Source organism: Mesoplodon densirostris, chromosome 6 (assembly GCF_025265405.1).
Source record: "Mesoplodon densirostris isolate mMesDen1 chromosome 6, mMesDen1 primary haplotype, whole genome shotgun sequence".
NCBI classification, from domain to species: domain Eukaryota; kingdom Metazoa; phylum Chordata; class Mammalia; order Artiodactyla; family Ziphiidae; genus Mesoplodon; species Mesoplodon densirostris.
Window position 1 is genome coordinate 125262147 of NC_082666.1, and position 24200 is coordinate 125286346.

The 24200-nt window shown below is 42.5% G+C and overlaps 1 protein-coding gene across 2 annotated transcripts in view; it reads right to left on the minus strand.

The window, feature by feature from the left end:
• The window catches only part of INTS9 (integrator complex subunit 9), a 112199-nt gene that overhangs the window by 52562 nt on the left and 35437 nt on the right, over positions 1–24200 (minus strand). For both annotated transcript variants that reach the window (XM_060102623.1, XM_060102622.1), the window contains exons 3-6: positions 19894–19954; positions 16108–16170; positions 11697–11836; positions 9916–10002 (exon numbers count right to left, since the gene is read on the minus strand). In XM_060102623.1, coding sequence (XP_059958606.1) covers positions 9916–10002; positions 11697–11836; positions 16108–16170; positions 19894–19954 — 351 coding nt within the window. The remainder of the gene's footprint in view (positions 1–9915; positions 10003–11696; positions 11837–16107; positions 16171–19893; positions 19955–24200) is intronic.

Sequence of the window (24200 nt, forward strand, 5' to 3'; positions counted from 1 at the left end):
CCACAGAGAGATAAACAGGATACATATCAAAGATCTAGACTCAATAGCATTGGACTTTTCAACAGCATTTCTGGAAGACAGAAGAAAATAGAGCAATGCTTTCAAAATTCTATGAGAAAACTACATCTAACTCACATTTCTATCAGAGCGTGAGAGGAGAATGAAGACGTTTTAGACATGCAGGGTCTCAGACAATTTACCTCCCATGCGCTCTTTCTCAGGGAGTTGTTGGAGGATGTGCCCTGCAAAATGAAGGCGTAAACAACAAAAAAAGAAAGGCCCAGAAAACAGATCTTCTAAGAGAAGAACGAGGCAAAGAAATCTTCAGGATCACAGTGGAGAAAGTCCTAAACTGAATGCCATGCAATAGGCCCAAGAGCAGCCGACACCAGGCAGGGGGTGAGTGAAGGCTCTGGGAGACGACTTTTCAAGAAGGTAAAATTGTTAGACCACCCATCGAGTTTGAACATACTGAGGAGAGACTTAGACAAATGCGGGAGGGGATAGAGATAAATTAGTAATATGTATACAGAAAACTAAGCAAATAAGCAAACAAGATAATTACTAACTCAAGGGAAAACAAAGAGTTGTGCAAGAAGAAGAAAAAAATCGTAACAATGTTGTATGGCCAGTGAATTGCATGTTCGTGGTCATATAAACATGGAATAGAGATTTAGCCAAAATAGCACACAGATCATGATGTTCCAGTTCTCTTCACCTTTGTTTCTCCAGCAACAAAGTATCACCGACTCTTCTCTTTACCTTCTGCATAAACAGGTGAAGATTCTCTTATTTCACTTATCTGTCCTATGTGTAGTGAATTGCTTTAGGTTTTACAATATTTAGTCAATAAATATTTACTTAGCCCCGACTACAGCCATAGCATTTAAGTCCTGTAAGGGATTTAACAGGTACAACATAAAGGCCTGTGCTCACAAGGAAATTAAGTCTAGGAAAAATTTTACAACAGTACAAAGCAATAAAAGAGATGTGGAAAGCCATGAGTCATCCTTGCCTGCAGACTTGCCTTCACTCCCAGAAGGGCCTAAAGGATATATTGAAAATGCAAATCTACACATATACACACATACACACACTCCCCTCCTCCACTTTAACAGTGCACCATTCCATTCAGGATAAAATCCAAGACTCTCAGCATGACTTTCTTTATGAGGCCTTCTTTATCGAGGTCCTGCCTCGGCCTACATTCTATGTACTGAGCTATAAACAGCTCTCGCGGCGCCAGGCTCCCTCAAGCCTGTAACATTCCACAGTCCTCTTTGTCATATTTTGTGTGGACAACACTCCTGCTTTAAAATCTAGACCACCTGTCACCTTTTCTCAGGTCTTGAGATACTCGTCTAGGCCAGGTCCACATCGTTTGTGCTCTTTGGGAAGATGGCCTGAGTCTCAGAGCCAGGGAAGTGGCACAGAAGCCCTCTTTGGAGGAGGTTACTGGCAGGGGCCGCTGCTACTGCTTCTCTCTCCTTCCTCACCCCTGCAACTCTCTGCCACCCACTCCGAGGAAGGAGAGGTTTCTCTCAGAGGCACATCACGGGCAAAGTGGAGGATTTACAGACTTGTCTAGATTTAAATCTCAGCACTGCCTCTTCACCTCTGGGCCGGTCTTCTCGTTTGTAAAACAGGGAGAGTATCACTTCCTTTTTAGAGTTGTTCTGTGAGGGATAAATGATACAATGCACGTAAGCGTCTGGCACAGAACAGATGCTGAGTAAGGACTGTCTCCAACTGTCTCCAACATACACAGCCATCGTGGCCCCAGAACATGCATTTTCCAACAATACTGTAGTGGACTTCAGTACAGGTGACTGTGCTGAAGTCACCCAAGGTGATTTACTCTGATGAGCAGCAATGACTCTGAACTTGAGCGGCCCAGGCACTGCTCTAGAGGGGCTGAAGGAAGAACCCATGTGACTCCCCTGCTTTAGCTCCTCCTTTAAATGCCTCCAGATCAGGGAGCCCCATGGCTTGGACTTCCTAGGACTGCCCCTCACAAAAAATGAAGACTTCTTACTGCGGGCTGGATAGGAGCAGAAGTGTTTCTTAACTTTACACCGGAGCTGGAAGGCTATCATGGGAGTGGCTAGCCTGGGGAGGGTGGTGAACAACAATGCAGCCCAACCACATCTTTCACCTCAGTTGGATTTGTTTTAATTGCTCTTAGCTCTGCCAAGGCCCTGCAACTGAGAGACCTCAGGCTCGAGGCTGAGCTAATAAGTCGCACACCAGCTAGGTTAGACCCACGTTCTTTAACTGGCTGTAGGTGTGTGGGTTCACTTCTGGGCTCTCTATTCTGTTCCGCTGATCCGTATGTCTGTTTTATCTGAAGGGCACCAGTAAGTGTGCGCTGAGGTGCTAAAAACGCCAGGGAGGCACAGACCGGTGAGCCGGAAGAGGAAGGCCAAGCAGGTTCCCATGACTCTGGTGTCAAGTCTGACCTGCTCAGCTTAGGGTTCGGTGGCAGGCAGCTTCTGACAGGGTTCCCCAGGCTCCCCACCTCCCATATTCACCCCCTTGCGCGGGCTCCTCCCGCTGAGTGGGGGCTGCACCAACCGGCTTGCTTCTAGTGAAGAGACTGTCACAAAAGTGACAAGATGTCACTTGCAAGATTAGGTTACCGAAGACCGAGACTTCCTGCTCGTCCAGTCTCTCCCTTGCCCTCTTGTTCACTCTGATGAAACCAGCGGCCATGTGGTGAGACGCTCTGAGGAGACGCCCATGTGACAGGGACCCGAGGGAGGCTTCGGCTACCCAGGTGCCATGTGGTGAGACGCTCTGAGGAGATGCCCATGTGACAGGGACCCGAGGGAGGCTTCGGCTACCCACCACCCGAGGAACTGAATCCTGCCAGCCACCGCGGGAGTGAGCCAAGAATGGGATCCTCCCGGTGGAGCCTGAGACAAGGGCAGCCTGGAGGGAGACCCAGAATTGCTAATACGTTAGGAAGTGTTCTGGGCCATGTTCTAGGGCAGAGGCAGTGTTTTAATACCTCACCTCAGCCTGGGCTTTGCTCAGGTCTCATCAATGACATTTTTACAAACTCTAATTGTACAGAACATTTGTAGAAGGTTGGTCTTCATACCTAATTTAGTTGCTTTAGTTGCAGTATTCAATAATTTACCTACCCTCTTTTTTCCCTTCATATATCTAAACTGAGGGTAAAATGTTTCCTTCAAAAACTGTTGAAGACCACAGCAAATGAGAAATTACACACACACACACACGCACACATATGTGTATATATAATAGATATTATTAACATTATATATCTATGATATTCAGTGCCTATGAATTCCTCCTCTTCACTCTATGTTTAAATTCTTTGGGTATCTTATTCTGGTACCTTATATACGGACTACACTACTTTCAGATCTAAAACGAATTATTTGTCATTTCTCTCTTTGGAAATGTTTAGAGGTTTCCTTTATCACACAGGTTTGGTGACTATGTTTTCACAAACAATTCTGATAAGTTTTCTATCAGCTAGACAAAAGATTTAAACTAGGAATTAGTCAAATGTATTGTTGGCTTTTCCAAAAGAACAAACTTTCAATATTCTTTTGTACAAGGTTAGCTTTCAATGTTTTTCTCTCCTTCCTGGTGTGCACTGGGTGATTTTAACCAAGCCAGTCCCCTCTCAATCACGCTGTGTTGCTATGTTTTTGCCCACAATGTTCTCTTATCTTGCAGCGATCTCTTCCCTCATTCAAACCCTGCTTAACCTGCCAAACCCAGCGTGAGTCTTGCCACTTAGTACGTAATCTCTACTCAACAAGCTCCTTGGGTACAGGGACTATGCCTTAAACTTTTGGGGGTATTTCCCTGAAAACTTATAATGCCAGGCACTTGCTAGTTAATGAACAAATGAGACTGAAGTCCTCTAAATTTCCTATTTATACCTCCAAATTTCTTTCGCTAACACCTTTTTTACTCTTTTGAGATATTTAGTCACTTCCTCATTCCTTCCTTCTATCTCCTAACATCTTGTCTAACTCAGCTTTCCCTAAAACTCTCCTTATGCTTGAGGCCATAATTAAAGAGGCATTTACAGAGCCATTCAAAGCCATTAGGATTATTGGCTGATTAAGGATAAGTCGGATAAGGAAACCCAATGGGAACTAGTTCAGTTTTTTCTGGCTTTCCAATTTATCAAAGTCAAGTTCTCAGAGTCTAAATGCTTAATAAGTACTTTCTAAAAGATTTCATTTTTTTTGTTTTGTTCTTATCACACTTGAGTGCTTAATAAACTTTTTTCCCAGGGCTTGACATCACGCCAGTCTCTTCTTCCATCCTACCAGCACAACATCATGTGTTTTCTTAAAAGAGCAGGACTTTGAGGTCCACAGGGACCACTTAAAAGCTTATAAATAAAACACTGGTTGGGCTTTTTCTAAGTGTTTGATGAATGAATGACTGAACAAAATAAATGTAAGAGTAGAATACAAAGAATACAAGAAGCAGAAAAGTTTCTTTCCTCTCATTACAGTGAAGTGTGCTTACTATACATGTGAGTGGGGTGGGGTGGAGATGGGTTAGCAGAGTGATCTTTATGGAATTTACCAAAGTAAAGCCTGAAGATCAAGCACGTCTCAATACTAAACTGAAACCAGATTATAATCCCTGTTTTTTTGTTTTAGATCAATTTCTCCCTCAAAAGTACAAAGGCAATTGCTTAGGCTACTGAAGCATGATAGAAACAATTATTGAGAGGGCCTAAACCATCTCTGCTTTAATTTTATGCTCATCAAAAACCTCTTACCTATAACTCGATCTCTTTAAATGGACTTGCTGCCCAGAACAGAGTCCTAGACAGATGAACCACCCTAGTTTTGGAGCTAGGCAGATATCTTAAGATAAAGTAATTAAATGGGATTTTTGTTTCTCAGTCAGTATCCTGGGAGTTTAGTTAGCCCAGACCAGTCTTCAGAGGCTAATCAACTCTCAGTGAAATGAAATGATTAAGTTTCTGGAACTGCAAAGCTGAAGAACTGCAAAGTTGTGACGACTCCATCAAAGTACTGCCACTCTCTGAGCACCTGCTTAAGGGCATCTTTAAAAACTATAACATAAGCGAACTTAGAGATAGTTTAATTCAATTCTCCTATTTTACAGAAAAGAAGACTGAGTCCCAGAATCTGAATGACACTGCTAACTAGAGGCCACAGTGGGATTAGGAAAACAATCTTCCTTCTACTATACTACTTTGCTCTCATCAGGAAAGGTAGCACTGAAAGATAAATAAGGCTGTGGAAGGCAGACGTGTGCTGGTTACTGAAAGGGGGTTATGTGAGCCAAGTGTACCATAAAGGGAGAAAGGCTGTTGGTGTTTACTGAGCACCTACTGTGTGCCTGGTACTGTTTTAAGGACTTTACTTGTATTACTCATTTAGTCCTCACAACAACCTTGTGAAGTTGCTAATATTATTCCTATTTTATAAATGAGGAAACAGAGACTAGAAGAAATAAACTTCTGCAGCTAAGAAGCAGATCTGGAAGGAACTCAAACACCAGTCTATTTGACCTCCAAGCCCACAGCTTTAATTTTCTTCCTACTACATACTTAGACCTGATAAATTCCTCTATAAATACCCAAAGAGTGTCAGAGCAGAGGAACTTCAAGTACAATATGCTTTTTAAAAAAATTTTATGTCTTCTAAAAGATATAAACCCACATTTTAAGCTCTGAGTACTGAAAACTGCCATAACATTTCAGCCAGGAATGTATTAATGCATAACTCCTTAATGCTTGTCAGAGGATTATGACAATACCCTGTAATGATTTATTCTTAATTATAATTGTAAATTTCTAGTCTTATACAAAAAATGCTACCCTTATATTAAAAATACTAGAGACTGGGTAAGTATCTTCAGTGGAATATTGTGCTTTAAATTTTCCCATTAAAAACTTAAATTTTGAAGTGTGTATGGGAATGTCAGAGGCTCAAAAATTATACTGTAAGGGATTCTCCTTTTCCTACCCTTCAAAAATCTCTTTTTCAAGAAGTATAAGCTACAATGTCAAAATGAGGAAGAAGGATGGCTAACTTCTAAATAAATCTCAGAGAGCAGTGTCGACTGAGGCAGGGAGTCAGACAGCTGCCAAAAAGCAAGAGTAATGTTTTTTTTTTTTTTGGTAAACATACTAATACTAAATGAAATGCTAATTCAAACTAACTTCCTGTGATTTAAAGGAATTTGTCAGAAACCAATGAATCTGAAAGATTTTAATTCATTGTTTTTTCAGTTGGTCTTATTAGTAACTTAAGCTACTAAGATGCATTAATTCTTGACATTTAACTAAGAGACTGCCTGTAAAGGTTTAAAAGTCAAAACCTGGGGGCTCAACTCCGACTCATGGAGGTGTTTTGCTTGGATCATACAGAATTTTACTTTAATGTGAGAGCCAACATTTTTTAAAGATGAAAAAAAAAAACATCACATTTAACACATCCAGATCTTGAGCTTCTTTAAAAAAAGAAAAGTAAAAGGGAAGATCTGGCAGTGATGTGCTCACTTTCCCATACGGCCAAAAGTCTGCTGAAGCTGTGTGTCAGCTGCCCCTTTACAGAGGTGTGGTCACTGGTTCACAATTCCTGGCAGCCCACCTCACTCCTGTACTTACCTATAAACCCCTTCCTCATCCCTGGAGGCATCTGAGTTTGTGACCCCTATTTTATAGGAACTGGACAAGGAGAGTGCAGGACTTAACAAACGAACAAATAAATAAATAAATAGGAGACAAAGCCCACATCACTTAGTCACTGTACTAGACAGCAAAAACAAACAAACAAACAAAAACAAAAAACCCCAGTGCTTCTCAGTACAGTATGTCACAGTATCTTGGGACACTTGATATCAACTAACTCATGACAGAGGGAACTTTTTTTTTTTTTTTTTGCGTTACGCGGGCCTCTCACTGTTGTGGCCTCTCCTGTTGCGGAGCACAGGCTCCAGAAGCGCAGGCTCAGCGGCCATGGCTCACGGGCCCAGCCGCTCCTCGGCATGTGGGATCTTCCCGGACTGGGGCGCGAACCCGTGTCCCCTGCATCGGCAGGCGGACTCTCAACCACTGCGCCACCAGGGAAGCCCGGAGGGAACTTTTAAAGTGGTGTAAATCCTTCAGCATAGATGTTCAAATGCAGCACTTTTAGTATTCTGGCCCAAGATTAAATTCTAGGTGAATATTTCAAAAGAATTCTCTTATCTGATGTCAATTAAAAAATAGCTCGTCAAATTTTTCTACCACTTCTAATATTTATGCTGAGTTTCCCCAAGAGAAAAACAGGACGCAGCTTTCTTGGTTTGTCTAACACCTCAGCACAATCTTTCCAATAATTAAACTCTTCTCTGTGTCTGTCAGTAACTATGGCTCATCTCACACTCAAAAGCCAAAACAAAATGCTCAACCAGGATCAGAACTATGGTCAGGATGCATGAAGTAATGAAATACAGCCTCCGACTGGCCCGACTCCTTGCTCCTCTACCAAGTTAGCTCTCAACGGCTTCTGATTTTTGCCCACCTGGTGGCGAGACAGCAAATTCAAGGTTTCATTTCAACTGGCACCTTTGTTACAAAGGGCGGTTTCCTAAGCACCTTAAGAAATAAACTTTCTGGCCCCCTCCCTAGGCCTCTGCTTCTTCAAGTTCAATTCACCTTTTTCCCTAATACACGATGGCCCTTTTTTTGGTGAGCCAGTTATCTTGTATTTTACAAAGAATGGGAAGCCAAGAAAACTGCCAAGGACTCTGCCCAAGGTCACAGAAAAAAAAAGGCAAAATAAGGACTTGGACTTCCTTAAGACTTAGCCCAGGGTGTGGGATTCAGGAAACAGTGACCTTTGAACATCATTTCTGGTGTGCCAAAATTATTTGTGGCAGAATATTTAAGGGTATAGATTTAAAAGGAGGAAGTGAGGGAAGCCAAGGTGTACGTGTTCCACAGGGAAAGAAAACAAAGTCCTCAGGTTTCTAAGGAGGGAGATGGAGAGAAGTGAGTTGAATGTGGGCCAGTGGGCACACGGGACAGGGAGAAAGGGGGCAGGAGGCAGGCAATGGGCAGGAGGAAGGGAGCTGAGAATAAGCACGCACAACGAGGACGGGAGGGGACCTGTGCCGGGCGGGTGGGCGGAAAGATCAAGGAAGCCATCCGTGTGTACAGAGAAGCCTCAGACAAGTGCATGTCCAGAAGGCGTTTCCTAATGAGAAGCCAGACAGACACCATATCCCCAGTCAAGGAAACAGAGAAAACAAGAAGATCCATAAAACACAGGAGAAAACGTGCACAGCTATGTTACTTCTCCCCTCACATGAGAGGGGGCTCACATGCCCGTGAGAAGCCTGTATGTGGCTGAGAAGCAGCCCAGCACAGGGGTTAAGGGCATGGACTCTGGAACCAGACTAGCCCAGCTGCCTGGGTTTGAATCCAAATCCTACTGCCCACTAGTTGGCTGACCTTGAATAACTTACTTAACCTCTCTGTGCCTGTTTTCTCTTCTGTAAAATGATAATGTTAAAGAACTAAGTGAATTAAATAAAGCACTGAGAAGAGTGTCTGGCACATAACAAGTGCTACGTAAGTTAAATAAAATAAATAACACAAAAAGGAATGCATAAAGGAGGAGACTCACATGCTCAAACTCTGAGACGGTTACGGTATAAAAACCACAGCGTATTCTCCTAGCTACATATTCATATCCTTGTAGAAAGAATGTCACCAAAGCCAAGACATTCTAAAGTTTAGGTAAGTAGATGGCAAACAAATCACGGACCTAGAGGGAAAGAGAACCCAGTGGCGAGGTAGCTGGAGAAGAGTGGACTTGGGTAGGAGTGTAAGGAACACACGTTACCTAAGAAGTCACAGACGGGCTTTTACTCCAGACTCTGGACGCCAGGCCTGGATGGCTGGCGCTGCGGTGCCGGGAGGTGAGGACAGCAGTTGGCAGGGCTGGACCAACTGCAGTATGTTAGGGCTGACTCGTGTCCTCTGCTGCCCACCAAATATGAGAGTGGAAGTAGAATCAAGCTGCCTCCTGCCTCCTCTACTGCATTTCTACTTACTTCACCTCGTCATCTACAGCCTTAGCCCAGGCCTCTGTTCTCTCGCCTGGGTTTCTGAATCAGCTCTGCCGCTGGGCTTCCCGCCCCCATCTCTGCATCCCCATCCATCCTCTCTTATGCTTCCAGGGTTCCTTCCCCTAAAAAAATATGCAATCACGTCATTCACCACCTTGTCAACCTCCCCTGATGGGCTTCCCGCTCTCAATAATAAAAAGTTCCATCTTGACACAGCAGACGCTTCATTACCTTGCTCCAAGGTCCCTGTCTGGTTTCGCCTTTCACCTCTTTACTCAGCTAATTCTAACCCACTCTGAAATTCTCACTGTTCCCTAATATACTATATCCTACGGTGCTGTGCCTGGACCCCACTTTACGACTCTTTCTATCAGGAAAAGTCCTTTCCTTCCTCTGAGACCCACTTTAATTGTCATCTCCTAAGGAATGTCCTCCTCAGTTCCCTAAGCAGAGAAAGTTCTTCATTTTCTGAGTGCCTACAGCATTGTGACCAAGCATCTCTTATAATACATGCCACCCAAGACTGTAATTTAGCTGTTTAATTGTCCGATTTCCCATTAACCCCTCAGCACCTCATAGAGACAGCCAACTGTTTTACTTATTTTTAAAAACTCCCAGACCAAGCATACTACACCTTGCATATGGTATGGTTGCCTCTCAAATATGATGGTTGAATCAAACACAACCCTTCCATAACACAGGGAAAGGGGAACCTTAATTCTAACAGTATAAACGTTTAAGCAGAAAATACGAAAACATGTGAGCCTGTTCTGCAAAGCCCCCAGCTCTACTGCCATGGCGGGTAGACGGCCCGCTGCTTACCGCTGAATATCCTTGTTCTTCCACAAGGAGGCAGACTGAGCCTTGGGCACGCGTTCAATGAAGTTCACCAACTCTTCCATGAGAAGCCTGAGTTTAAACAAAGAAAGTGATGAACACTCAAAAGGAATCAGAAAAACATGGCACTCTTAACACTGTAGCCAAGACAAGCGGGCTTGCCTGCCTGCCCTCCCCGGTCGTCTTTCCTCTCTCTGCTGCACATAAATGTGGGCACCGCTTTACATAAAGCTGAACAAAAACCTAGCCTGTGCGTTGAATTTTCATGTTAAAAATTCTGAATGTAAATGATTTAATTCACCTTTAAAATAAGCCTGGTGTGCTTCTTGTCTCTAAACACTGAAATATATAAGCCTACGGTTTAACTCACACTCTTAAAACCTCTGCCTTTATTTATTTAGGTAATTAAAAATACAAAAGGAGAAATAGGTAAATGAGCATGAAGTACCTGATTTTGGTGGCAGTAGACGTGGGGGTAGGATTTTTTTTTTAATGACAATATTAAATGGACTTTTTAAACTGGTAAAATACGTTTTCTTCATATACATTTTAGGAATTAACAAAATTCCACGTGGAAGAATACTCTAAGGCCTAATCCTAAAACTTTAACTCAAGGACCTGTCAAAGGACAGGCTCTGCAGATCACAAGCTGGATCACCACAGAATCACAACTGAGGGAATCTAAGAGATGCCCCACTCAGCTGGATCCATGATCCCATGCTCTGAGGAATACACGGGAACGGAGCACTGATGGGACCCTGGATGGCTAGGGGACAACCAAAAAGCTAGAAACAGGCTTTCAACCTCTTGAATCCCCTACATAATCCAGTGTAGATGTTCCACATTGACTTAAATCCTCTCCCAATAAACACGCAGACATGGCCAGCCATAAAGTTATTAGCATCTGAAGGCCGAAAAACTTCATTTCCACTTATTTACTTATTCCTAATACTCTCATCGTCTTTCATCTGTTTTTTTTTTTTTTTTTAAAAACTGTCTTTCATCTTGAAGGAGCAGTACCAGTGCCAGCATTCTAAGGTCCGGGATCCAGCCCATATTTCGGGTCTTGATAGTATTACCTTATACCATATTTCTTTGTTTGCTTCAACACAATTCTTTTCTTCTGGGGTAATTGTCTTCTCACTAAATGATGCTATGGTCACTTGAAACAACCATCTGTCCCATGGAGGCTTGGGAGGGGCAGGGGAAGGGACAGCACGGCATTCTCAGAGTCAGAGAAAGGCTCTGAGGTTTTTATTCCATATAGTCCCGAGTTTCACTATGTCAAGAGTACAGACAACGTAACCATCTAATTACCCTGTTTTCTACAGGCCGGCCCCATCTATAGTCTGCACTAAACCATAAAAGGGGGGAAATTTTGAAAGCAAAGTAGTCAAATTTCTTCCTCTTTTCTTAAATATGCTGTGCTCCTTTCTCTCCCAAAGCTCTCTGCACTGCATCCTGGTGGCATCCTACTGAACGATACTTCCCCTAATTAGTATCATCTGCACAGAGGAGCTGTCTCTGCAAACTCCCTGTTCCCGTTTTTCTAAAAAAGACTAACGACCATTACTCGCAGCATCCGTCTCCAGGCAACTCCAGAGAACATTTGTTTTAGCTGGAGGGCTGTCTCTTCGTGCCTGATCTCCGGGTCGGCTGCTCAGAGGGAAACAACAATCCCTCGTCGCACAACACTCTATTAACAGTCACCACCGATGGGAGGGGCTCGCCAGCCACTCTAACGGCACAAGAAGAAACGCTCTCACCTGCCGATCTGAACGGTGGGCTCTGTGGCATAGACCGTGCCTGTGAACCCCGTGTGCTCAGTGATGTAGGGCAGAGCCATCATGCAGTGATAGTTAGAGATGAGGATCACATCTACCGTAGACAGATCTATTAGCTCCGTCTGAAAAGAAAGGGGAGGGGATGATAGATATCTGTGCGGGGCACATAGATCAACGTGATGGGACTGAAAAATGCTGCTGCCAGAATGCGGAGGCGTGGCTTTGGTACTACAGAATAACGATGCCTTTCCTGCAACACTTCTATTCTCTCATTTTAGGATATTTCCTAATGTTGACGTTACGCCGCCGGACAGGATGGCTACTGATGAGGGTGCAGCCCGTCCGCCACAGGTGCTCTGATTTTACTAAAACAGAGTTCTGTGAGTCAGACACGTGAGGATGAACGACAACAGGACGCTTCAGCAGCTGCCGCCTGGCAGGTGGAACCAGGTAACATGAAGCAGACAGCACAGTATGAGCCGTGAGGGAGAGGCACACAGAAACCAGCTCTTCAGAAGTCAAATGCGGGAGGCAACTGTTTTTGGAGTAACTTCTGACCACCAGTGTTGGGTCTAGAGCCCCCCGCAAATGTAGCGGCAGGGTCATAAGAGGAGGTTATACTCTTGTGTTCTACCCTAATCACAACCCCCGCTCTACCCTTCACCCCATTATTAAGGTCATGTGAAAAGGGAAAAGACAGGTTGGCAGGTGAGACAAAAATGCTACCCATGTTTGGTAAATTTTTATGAAAACTCTTTTAGTAGAAGGGAAGTTTTTTTCCATAAATTTAAGTCCTACCTGCCTTTTAAGGCTCAATTCGCTTCTTGCACTAAGCCTTCCTTATTTGCCCAGACGAAAGAAACCACTTCTTTCTCTGAACTGTCAAGGCACTTTATGAATATCCCTCTTGTAGCAGTTATTATTCTGTACAAAGGCAGGCAGCTCCAAGTTATCACTTTGTCCCCCCAAAACTGAATGTCTCTGAGCTCAAGAATCCTGTGTGACTCATCTCTGTCCCCTCCCCGCTGCGGTAGCCAGGACATCACAGGCCTTGGCACACTGTGGTTGGAGGATTGCATCGTTATAAGCAGCACCCTCTGTGGAGAAAAGTGAGATGCAGCGGTTCAGAGACATCACCTTAGTCTCTGAGCTCTCCCTCACGGAACTTACCCCGTGGAAACTGTATGGTACAGTACGGACAGCATGGGGTAACTCAAGAAAGAGTTTTAGTTAGCAGAATGGGTCACAGAGCTACTGTGTCCCCCACGGAGTAGAAGTAACAAAGATGTCTGTGCCCTCTTTGCAAATAACAGAGACAGTGTGCCATTTTGGCTGGGGGTATCTTCTGGTTGGTGACTTTATGTGTAAAGTAAGTTGATTTAATAAAGCCACCAAGGCATAATCAGCTCCTGAGGACAGCATGGAGATTAGAGGTCAGAAGCTACTCACCGCCAGGGCAATGGCAATCTGTGTGAATAAAATGTCTAAGGACATAACTTAACTCCATGTTGTGTACTGCACTTCCAAGACAATAGCCTCACATAACAAAGGGTCATGGGACATCCTGCTGGTCCTATTCCCCACCAACTCTCTAGAACCATTTTTAAAGAAATGAGAAGATTAAGACATAGTAGCAGAGTGATACGTCCAGAAGAAAACAAGGGAAGAAGAACTGAAGCAACAGTAAAACCCAAAAGTATCCCTACCTTCCTTCTACCTATACAGAAACTGGGTAGGAATATTTGAAATTTCTCTTTACTATTTAAGAATCAACCCACAGGGGCTTCCCTGGTGGCGCAGTCGTTGAGAATCTGCCTGCTAATGCAGGGGACATGGGTTCGAGCCCTGTCTGGGAGGATCCCACATGCCGCGGACCAACTAGGCCCGTGAGCCACAAGTACTGAGCCTGCGCATCTGGAGCCTGTGCTCCGCAACAAGAGAGGCCGCCATAGTGAGAGGCCTGCGCACCGTGATGAAGAGTGGCCCCTGCTTGCCACAACTAGAGAAAGCCCTCGCACAGAAACGAAGACCCAACACAGCGAAAATAAATAAATTAATTAAAAAAAAAAAAAAAAAGAAAAAAGAATCAACCCACAGAGTCTAGAATGATAAAAAACTTGGTGAGGACAGCTGGGGGGAAAATATACATATATATTTTTTTCTGCTTGTATATATATCAAGAGTGCCTACATAAAAATTTTTCCTCTGAGAAATAAATTTAACACCCAAACTATGTTTATATATTCACATCTATATGTTTACTTGCATACTTTCACTCAATGAAAAAACAAAGACTTTTAATTTTAAACTTTTATATACAGACACTTGGGTTCTACAGACCATGAATTGGGTCAAAACAATCATAATTTATTGGTTGCTTACTATACTGTCCTAGACTTTATGCACAGTCTACCGTGTAGACTTTGGGGGAATACAAAGATATTTAAGGTAGCTGCACTAGATTATAAATTCCATGAGGACTGGGACTTCAGTTCTGCCTGGCTCAGCCACAAGTCAGCCAAGATTGGACAGTGTAGTAAGTCCCTTTCTCCTAATTCAACAACTCTCGTAGTTTCTCCTGATCATACAATGCCCTGGTTTCCCTTAAAATAGTGACTACTAATAACTTGTCATAAACCACAAATTATGACACTAGTTGAAAAAACCTCTATGGCTTTAGAACCCTAAATATAACAGTGCTGCTTTAGCTTGGCAAAGGTGAACTGTGAAACGGTGACTGTTTAATTTCAAAGTTTAGTAGTTGATGGAGCAAGTCAGAAAGTCACCAGAACTCCAAGCCAGGAATCCTCCACTGCGGGCCACAAGCTGAAGGCTGCAGCAGTCAGTGCCAGAGGCAGTAAACTGACAATAAATGTAGCACCTGCGATTAGGAATCTTTGAACAGATGGGGAACTGCCCCACCAACTCCTAAATGACAAATGAAGATCACGAAAAAGATTTTATTAGCAGTTAGGGAGAGCTCAGGATTCTCAATAACTGTCTACCTTCACACTCGTTCCTACTAGTTTACCTTAAACTTTCTCCCTTATTTGCCAATTTCAATTACCATGTCCTTCTTTGTTTTTCTTCCTCTCTTTCACTCTGGTGTCCTAAAAGGGCACATCATCTACTTCAAAGAGAGAGAAAAAAAAAGTTTATCTAAAGGGTGTCAAAGGAAGTTGTAGAAATGGAAAGAGAGAGAGGAAGAAAGGACAAAAATAAGGGACACAGCACTCCCAATTTCTTTTTTCTCTGGCACTGAAATGTGAAAGTATTTTCGACAGGCACTGACATCCCCTGGGCACACGGAAAGAATAGAATGGTAGCTTCTTATTGATTTCCTCAGGAACCCTGGACTGGCTACTGGCTTCCCTATACTTCATCTGTGAGCTGAGAACTCCATCTAGGCCACTCTGGGGATTAGGCCTGTCAGCTGAGATTAGTTTCCTTTAAGACTAATGCAAACTGATCTTTGTTTCCTTTAAAACAATGAAACTGGACTCAAACACTTATAACAAGTCTCACTGTGATGATAATATGTAAGAGACAGATATCCACGACTCAGTTCAGAATCCATGAATGTCAAGCAATATTCCATATGTCATTTCAAGTCAGCAAGAATTTTTACAGTTTACTGTACTGGCTGGATAACAGCAACTCCCAATTACCCAAGACTAGAAAAAGTATGGCTAACCTAAGACACAGGCATTATCCAGTCGGCCTTCTGTATCTGTGGCTGTGAAACCTGCAGATGCAGAGGGCTGACTCTATTCATTGCACTCCATCATTTTATATAAAGTGCTTGAGCATCCATGGATTTTGGTATCCACAGGGGCTCCTGGAACCAATCCCCCGCAGATACCGAGGGATGACTGTAATTACAAAATTAAAAGGCTTGAGATATTTCTTTTTTTTTTCGCCGTACACGGGCCTCTCACTGTTGTGGCCTCTCCCGTTGCGGAACACAGGCTCCGGACGCGCAGGCTCAGCGGCCATGGCTCACGGGCCTAGCCGCTCTGCGGCATGTGGGATCTTCCCGGACCAGGGCACGAACCCGTGTCCCCTGCATCGGCAGGCAGACTCTCAACCACTGCACCACCAGGGAAGCCCCTGAGATATTTCTTTACCTTGCTCAAAACTATGCTCCAGTGTGAGTGTCAATGTGGATTATAGAAAGAGCTAGGGACAGGAAGAAGAGAGTGACTTCAGTGATTTACAGACAATATAAAAAGCTCCTAAACGATCATATTTTAGCTGTAAAACAAAGTGCCTAGAATAACAGATCCATTTCAATTTGAAAATAGGAAGCTAAGCCCCTGAAAATTATATCTTGATTTCAGTTTGAGAGATAAGATATGCTTTGTTTCTACAACAAGATTCACTTTAATCTTACCTCTGGTAGGCAGAATTCGGGCACAGAATCCACAAACACATGACCTGAGCACTCCTTTAGCTCCTAAAAGACATGAAAAGAAAAAAATTCTAGGAAGTAATATCCAATAGATACAGCGCCAAAGAAATTTCATCCCCAAACCAAACTTTCCATGAAGTATCACAGATTGCAGGAGTTGGAGGGAAGCCAACTGTTCATTGTTTAAGCTCAGGGAGGCTAAATGTTTTATTTAGGATTAAAAAAATGCTGGCTGGTGGCTGACTCTGGACTTGAATGCACATTTCTTGATGCCTCTTCAAGGAAGCCATGTGTGGACACATGCTGCTTCCATAACTCATGACTCAAAGCTTTCCAAATAATTGTTAGATGGACCATACTAGCAATATCAGAATGATCTGGAACACTGATGGAAGTAGATTCCTGGGCCCTACCTAAGATCTAAGGGATGAGAAACTAAGGATGAGGCCATGGAACCTGTGTTTATAACAAGCACCTCCAGTGATTTTGTTCTGCAATTAGGTTAGGAGTCCAGGGCATAGACAAATGATTTAGAGCGCCTTTCTCTTTCTACCAAGGTTTGAGGGGCAAATAAGGAGGGAGATGAAGAGTACAGGGTAGGGATTAAACCACCACCACCACCACCATTCAAAAGAAAAAAGTGTACTTATAAAGAAAGAGAATTTAGTGCAGCTCCCACTCTGCCCGTGACCTACAGTATTTAATGTGCCTGTCTTACTTTGGATTCTTTCACAAACAGATCCTGAGAAAGGGTGTGTGAAAGCTTATAAGGGAGGTGCTAAAAACAAACAAACAAACAACAAAAAACCCAGCAGGAGGAAGGGCAAGTGATAAAGGGAAAGGCAGGTGACCGATAATGGATATGTTAGAGAGCTACATACCGCTGTGGGAAACAGGGAGTCACTCCCATGGGGAAACTCTAAGAAACAGTATCAAACATATACTTGGGAGTTATTCCACTCAGGGGCAAGGGTCCTGGGATATTTATATAGCAACTCGTGCATTTGGGGCAGCTTTAGGAAAAAACTGTCAGGCAAAGCCATACGGGTATTGGTAGCTGGATTTATGACATAGGACACTGAAGAGACAGGAGTGGGCCACCAACAGAGTCTGCTACAATGCCCCCAGGAGGCCACCAGAGTTGCTGCCTTCCCTTGATGACACTTTATACTGAACCCTATGCAGGAGTTTTTGCTCCGAAGTTAAAGCTATCTATGACTCTATAATGAAACCACTAAAAGATAGATTTTGGTTGACAGTTTCTTCTTTCCAGAAAGAGAAAAATACTGTTAGAACTTTGTTCCATTGTATTTTCATTAGTCACCAAACATAAATTTCTATATATTCATATATATGTACCTATATTTATATACTGGAGTCTGAATGATCTTACTGTCAATCTTTACTTGAAAATAAGGTATTAACTGTATGTTATTTTCCTTTTGAATTTTACAAGTCTCCTATCAGAACCTTGATAGAATATTTCCTCCCCTTGCCTTCCACTATAAACTCTGGTTCCTCTCCTTATATGAGTACCATTTAACCAGTAGAGCGCTGAGTCAGAAAGAGACTGAAAACCATTCTTTTTTTTTTTCTTTCTTTCCTTTTCCTTTTCTCTGCGGTACGCGGGCCTCTCACTGCTGTGGCCTCTCCCGTTGCGGAGCACAGGCTCCGGACGCGCAGGCTCAGCGGCCACGGCTCACGGGCCCAGCCGCTCGGCGGCATGTGGGATCTTTTCCCGGACCGGGGCACGAACCCATGTCCCCTGGATCAGCAGGCAGACTCCCAACCACTGTGCCACCAGGGGAGCCCTGAAAACCATTCTTAATTACAATGTACCTGCCAGCTAAAAACAAATGAGCAATTATGTTTAATGGAAGAAGACTCCCAGCTCCCTTAGGATGAGGTTAAAAATGATTAAAGACAAATCATGGGAAATTTCAAAGCGCTGCCTGGCCTTAAATTGACTATGCAATCTTCTTCCCCATATTGCCATGTACCAGGGCATGTGTACCTCACGTGACAGAGCCTCCTCTGAGGCTCTTATCCTTCCTGGCCTGGAGCAGCGTATTTGCCATTCCACGCACTCACAATGTTACTCTATTTTATTCACCACTCCCTCCTAATGAAATGCTCCCACATAGACATGCCAGTCATTCTGCTCACAATGCACAGGTAATGGGATGCTTCTGAGCCTTTCTCAGGGAACAATGATTAACAGCCAGCAGAGAGTTGGGCTGAAATTTCATCAGGTGCACAGATTCTTGATTGTCACATAATTTTTACAGTTAGCTATGAGGGAAATCTGGTTTCAAATCATGCATTTGGCTTGCACTCGAGGTTGGGGTGTAGGTACAGGAATTAATTCTGTAAAAAGAGCACCTCTTTATTTAACAATACCAATTACAAGAAGGAAATGCCTTATTCAATTCAGATGAATCATTTTAAGGATCCTTACACTTATTCATTCTTTCAATTCTGAAACTAGGGAGAGGAAGAATGATTTGGAGGCCTAAGAATGGCATGGATAAGCTTTACAGTTTTTAATCTTCCTTTACCCTCTGATTTTTTTCAGGAGAAAATTTGACTAGATTATAGTTTTAACATTTTTTTGTATCTCTGGTCTCTCATGTGTACATTAAATGCCTAAAAACTGATCTGAGGAAGGAATTACTGTGAAGATAATCTAATGTTAAAAAATTAATAGCCTTGAAAAAAAAAAGTAATTTGAGTCATTTACTTTAGGCCTAGTTAGTGATTAAAGTCATAATAGGACCCCAAATCCTAGATTCCTAGAACTATGTTCTTTCCTCACAACCTACAGGAGTGTCCACTCCAGGCTACCAGGATTACAGATCATAGTCTGGAAGGCCCTTTGTTCATATTTACCTGAAAACATGCTTCCCTCCCACTCCTCCAAGAGCACACTGCCCGGCAGTTAAACACTCAGCTCCTCAGTCTGTTCTCCACATGGCAGCCAAAGCGGTCTGAGCAGAGGAAGACACTGCCTGCTGCAACCCTCTGTGGCCTCTCATCACCCAAAGAATAAGACTCAGACTTTTTACAAAGCCCTAGCTGATTTGACCCCTGACAGAGCAGTTTAAAACTCACAATGTTTGCGGGGGTGGGGGGGGGTTTAAAGTTATTAAAAAAAAAAAAAGTTCACTCCTTACAGGTGGAGAGTCAGTATAGCCTCAAAATGAAATGAGCTAGGGACTTCCCTGGTGGTCCAGTGGTTGGGGCTTCGCCTTCCGATGGGGGGCGGGGGGGCGGGGTGCAGGGTGCGGGTTCGGTCCCTGGTCAGGGAGCTGGGATCCCACATGCCTCAGGGCCAAAAAACCAAGAAAAGGCAGTATTGTAACCAATTCAATAGCGACTTTGGGGATGGTCCACATCAAAAGAAAATCTTTAAAAAAAAAAAAAAAAAAAGAAGAAATGCGCTAGATGGAATTCTCTAATAAGCATCACCACTGAAACTCTCATTGCAATTCTAGAAATAATAGTTTTCTTTTCGTGGTGATAAAATGTATTTGCAGCAGAAGTTCTTAGATTTTACACATGAGAAAACTGGATCTGTACCTGAACACTGAGACTCCTTAAAAGGCTCTTAAAAACAATAATTACCAAGCACTGAAGACTTTACATGGGGTTTTTCAGGGAGAAGACACAGGGGAAAACATGAGCCCATCAGTCACATTATTATCGGGTGGCTCCGGTATGACAAGATGGCTTTCCAGTGGGTGTAGATACGCTTCAGCTAATCATTACCTTGTCCAAGAAAGCATTTCCATCCTTTAGGGACCAGCCAGGAAGATTAGACAGCCTGGGACTGCAAAACAAAAGATTAAATTATCCTAAATAGATTATAATCCTCAGTGATTTCACGGTGACTGTACTGGCTCCATAAAGTGAAAAACAGTTTGGAATTACTGGCAGCAATGCCTACCCAAAATACTAATCAAAAAGATGAAAAATAACCATGTGGTATCAAGCTTAAGAATTAGTGGCAATGGAACATTAAAAAGCCAAATAGTTTTGCGCTCAATTGGGAAAATTAAAAGAATGCTATGCAGAATGATAAAGAGAAAAAAGAATGATGAGACACTAGAGCATTGTACAGTTTTCCCATCACTGGCCCCGACTTCACCTTGCTTGTGTTTGACCACAAGCCTGAGGGGAAGGCCGAATGGGACCATTATACTGTGGATGACAAAACAGACTCAGAGGGGTCATGTGTCTGACAAGAGCACTTAAGCTGCCTACCAGCCAGAATTCACCACAAATAAAAATCTGAATTCTGCTCGAGTCCACCTTCTGGATTCATTGCTTATAAATGAATTAGTCAACTTGGTACCTGTGGCTTGAGTTTCCAATTCTGGAAAATGAAGCTAGTTTTCCTAAGTGTTATGAAATACATACCTAAGTGAGTAATTTCTAGAAGGTGAGGTTAATTTCACATATACATTACATTAAAGAAGTCTGAATCAGAAGTCATTCACTCTGGTAAGCTCAGGGTTTAACTGTGTGCTACTGGTTGACAGGAAGAATTATACTGGAGGTTGAAAATGCAAATAACTCAGGAGAAAAAAAAATGTTGGTAAAAAGAAAAACTTAACGATCAAGGTGATATATGAAAAAAAGCACACAGAAGTACAAGTTGGATGGCAAAAGGATTTTAGCACTTCAACACAAAATTAGTCTGAAGTAAAAATTAAAGGCAAAGTATGGGCGTGGGACTAAAAGACTCTATAATCAGAAACCAAGTTAACGTATAGTACTGAATCCTCTCTCTAAAATAAGTTTATCAAATTCTGACTTTGTAATTAGGTGGTAGGTACGAAAGTCAAATTGAAACATAGATATGTGAATATTTGTCAGTCTTCTAGGAAAGATTAAAAACCTGAATAAAATATACATGCATCTAATTTTAGAAAAAAGTGAGAATTTAAGGGGTAACTTTTAATTTTGACATAATTACTAGCTCATAGAAAAGCTGCTAAGAATGTAAGTACAATGATGTCCCGCATACCCTTTGCCTAGATTCTCTGTTTACATTTTGCCTTTATTAATCAAAAAGTGAGAATTTTTGGATTTCATTCTTGAGAATGAAAATTACTACTAGGAGAATCAAGTTTGGTTGGCATAAATTATACCTGTAAAACTTTTCTTAAAACTCTGGGAGCTTTCCTAGAAAAATACTCTATTACCATTAGCTGTTTAATTCCCATCTCATTTCATAGTCACATATATACCTTCACTTATAGACTTCTTACTGCTTAAAAAATATTATTTACTATCAGATCAGATTAAAAAACCAAGCATTCTAATAAAAGTGTAATGACAAGACAATCTGATACTGTTCTCATTTCATGCACACTAACTCTCTAAAAGAAGTTGTAAATATCCACTTCCCTTTACAAAGAGAGCTGGATCAAAGGACATGCATCCTGCCTGTTCTCAAATGGACACACACAAGTCAACCTCCAAATTACAGATGATGGATTCAATTAGTTTTGTCCTCAACAAGTGATTAGAAATGGTACACTGCTTATGGGACTTCCCTGGTGGTCCAGTGGTTAAGACTCTGCACTCCCAATGTAGGGGCCCAGGTTTGATCCCTGGTCAGGGAACTAGATCCCGCATGCTGCAACTAACAGCCTGCATGCTGCAATTAAAAAAAAAGATCCCGCGTGCCACAACTAAGACCTGGCGCAGCAAAATTAAAAAACAAAAAAATAAATGGTATACTGCTTATCAAAAAAATTTTTTAGAAAGTAAAAATTTCAGGTATTGTGGTTTTAATTCTTGCTAAACATTTTTTATAATGTCAACGCCTTCTATGAAATATCTGTAGTTATTCTGGATTTAAGAAATTGCTAGTAGATGGTACTGAATGCTCAAAGGAGAGCAAGACCACGTTATAACAACAGTGCCAAAGATAAAGGGGCACACAAATGTGTCATCAGATGGCAAATGGATGCTGACTACAGAGATGAAAATATTTTGTTACTGGGGTCCAACAAGTTAATGACTAAACCATGAAGAGTTAGTAAACTTTAAGCTACCAAAGAGGAAGAGATTTATTACTTTGTTCCTAATGATTACAGAATTTGAGAGGGAACAGGAGTTACAAGGTGAAGACAGAGGGCGATTTCCCAGAAAGAGGGACAGGAAACAACCTCGTCATTTGGTGAAGTACTGAAGGAGGACAAGGTATTCATCTTCACTCATTCATTAATGAACCTTGATTTATGTGTTGAGCACTCAGATACTGGTGATACGACCATGAGCAAAACGCGCCTGTCCTCCTGAGGGGTTAGGGAAGACAGACCGATCGAGTAGTCACACAGAGAACAAGCTGTGTCGAATGATGAGGCACCACGAAGTCTCCTAACAAGGGACTGGGCTAGGCAGCATCAAGACTTCCTGGAGTCTCTGAAGAACGAGCTGACATCTGGATGGTAGCAGAGTCAAGGGGAAACTGTGTCAAGGGGCAGGGTTTGGAGGGAATAAAGAAAGAAGGCAGCTACAAGGCGCAGGACTTTCCTCCAACCATTCTCACCAGGCTTTGGCATGGATAGCTTAAAAAAAAAAGGTTATCCAAATGAAATTTCAAGGAGGGTCCTATATACACCCTCCCCCTCATCCAACTAAAATGCCTTCTCTCTGTCCTTCCCATATAGAAACTGGAGTCATAAATGATCTGAGAAAGGAGCTCCTGCTAAATAGGCTAAAGGAAGGTGGGTTCAGGGAGGGGTGAAGAGCCTTCCTGGCTGAAGGAACAATCTGTGTGACTGCTCCCAGGCAGGAGATAAGACTTCTTTGAAACTGAAAGAAAAGAAAGAGCAAGATACTAGAAGAGAGGCATAAAGCCTAATGTACCAAGACAGACTTGGTATTTATCCTAACAGCAATGGAGGGGACTTCGCTGGTGGCACAGTGGTTAAGAATCTGCCTGCCAATGCAGGGAACACAGGTTTGAGCCCTGGTCTGGGAAGATCCCATATGCCGCAGAGCAACTAAGCCTGTGTGCCACAACTACTGAGCCCGCATGCCACAACTACTGAAGCCCGCCCACCTAGACCCTGTGCTCTGCAACAAGAGAAGCCACTGCAATGAGAAGCCCGGGCACCGCAACGAAGAGTAGCCCCTGCTTGCCGCAACTAGAGAAAGCCTGCGCACAGCAACGAAGACCCAATGCAGCCAAAAATAATAAATAAATAAATTTAAAAACAATGGAAAAACCACTGAAAGGTCTTAAACAGGTGAAAGACGAGATTAGATCTGTATTTCTGAAAGGTGATTTTGGAGAAAATTGACATCAAGTGCCTTCTGATAACACGTACCATCATTTGTGTGGTATTCCTACTGAAAATAGTAACCCCAACCTAATTATGAGGAAACGTGAGACAAACCTATATTGAAAGATGTTATATAAAATAATTGGCCTGCACTCCTAAAAATGGCAAGGTCATGAAAGGCACAGCGACTGTGAAACTTTTCTAGATTAAAGGAGATTAAAGACATGACCAAATGCAATGTGTGATCTGGATTGGATCCTAGACCAGTAAGTTATTTTTCTTTTTTGCTCTAAAAGGCATTACAGTGAAATATGAACTGGTATAACTTGGGAAATGTAAATAAGGTACACAGGTCAGATACTAGTATAATATCAACGTCAAGTTAACTGATTTTCTTTATTGTACCGTGGTTATGTAAGAGAATGTCCTTCTTCTTATAAGACAGGCATGTAAGTATGTAGGTGGCAAAGGAGCGTGGTGTCTTTCAAATGGGTCAGAAAAAACTACATGCGTATGTAATATAAAGAGGCAGTGATAAAGCAAACGTGACAAAATGTTAGTAACTGGTAAGAGTACCTGGGAATTGTAACTATTCTTGCAACTTTTCCATAAATCTGAAGCAATTTCAAAATAAAAAGTTACACAAAAAGAAGACTCTGGATTCAGACAGGGGCAAGAACAGAATTGAAGAAACTGGTTAGGAGGCTTTACCAGTAATGCCTGTAAAAGAGGATGATGACTACCACAGTAGCACTTAAGAGAAGTAACTGGATT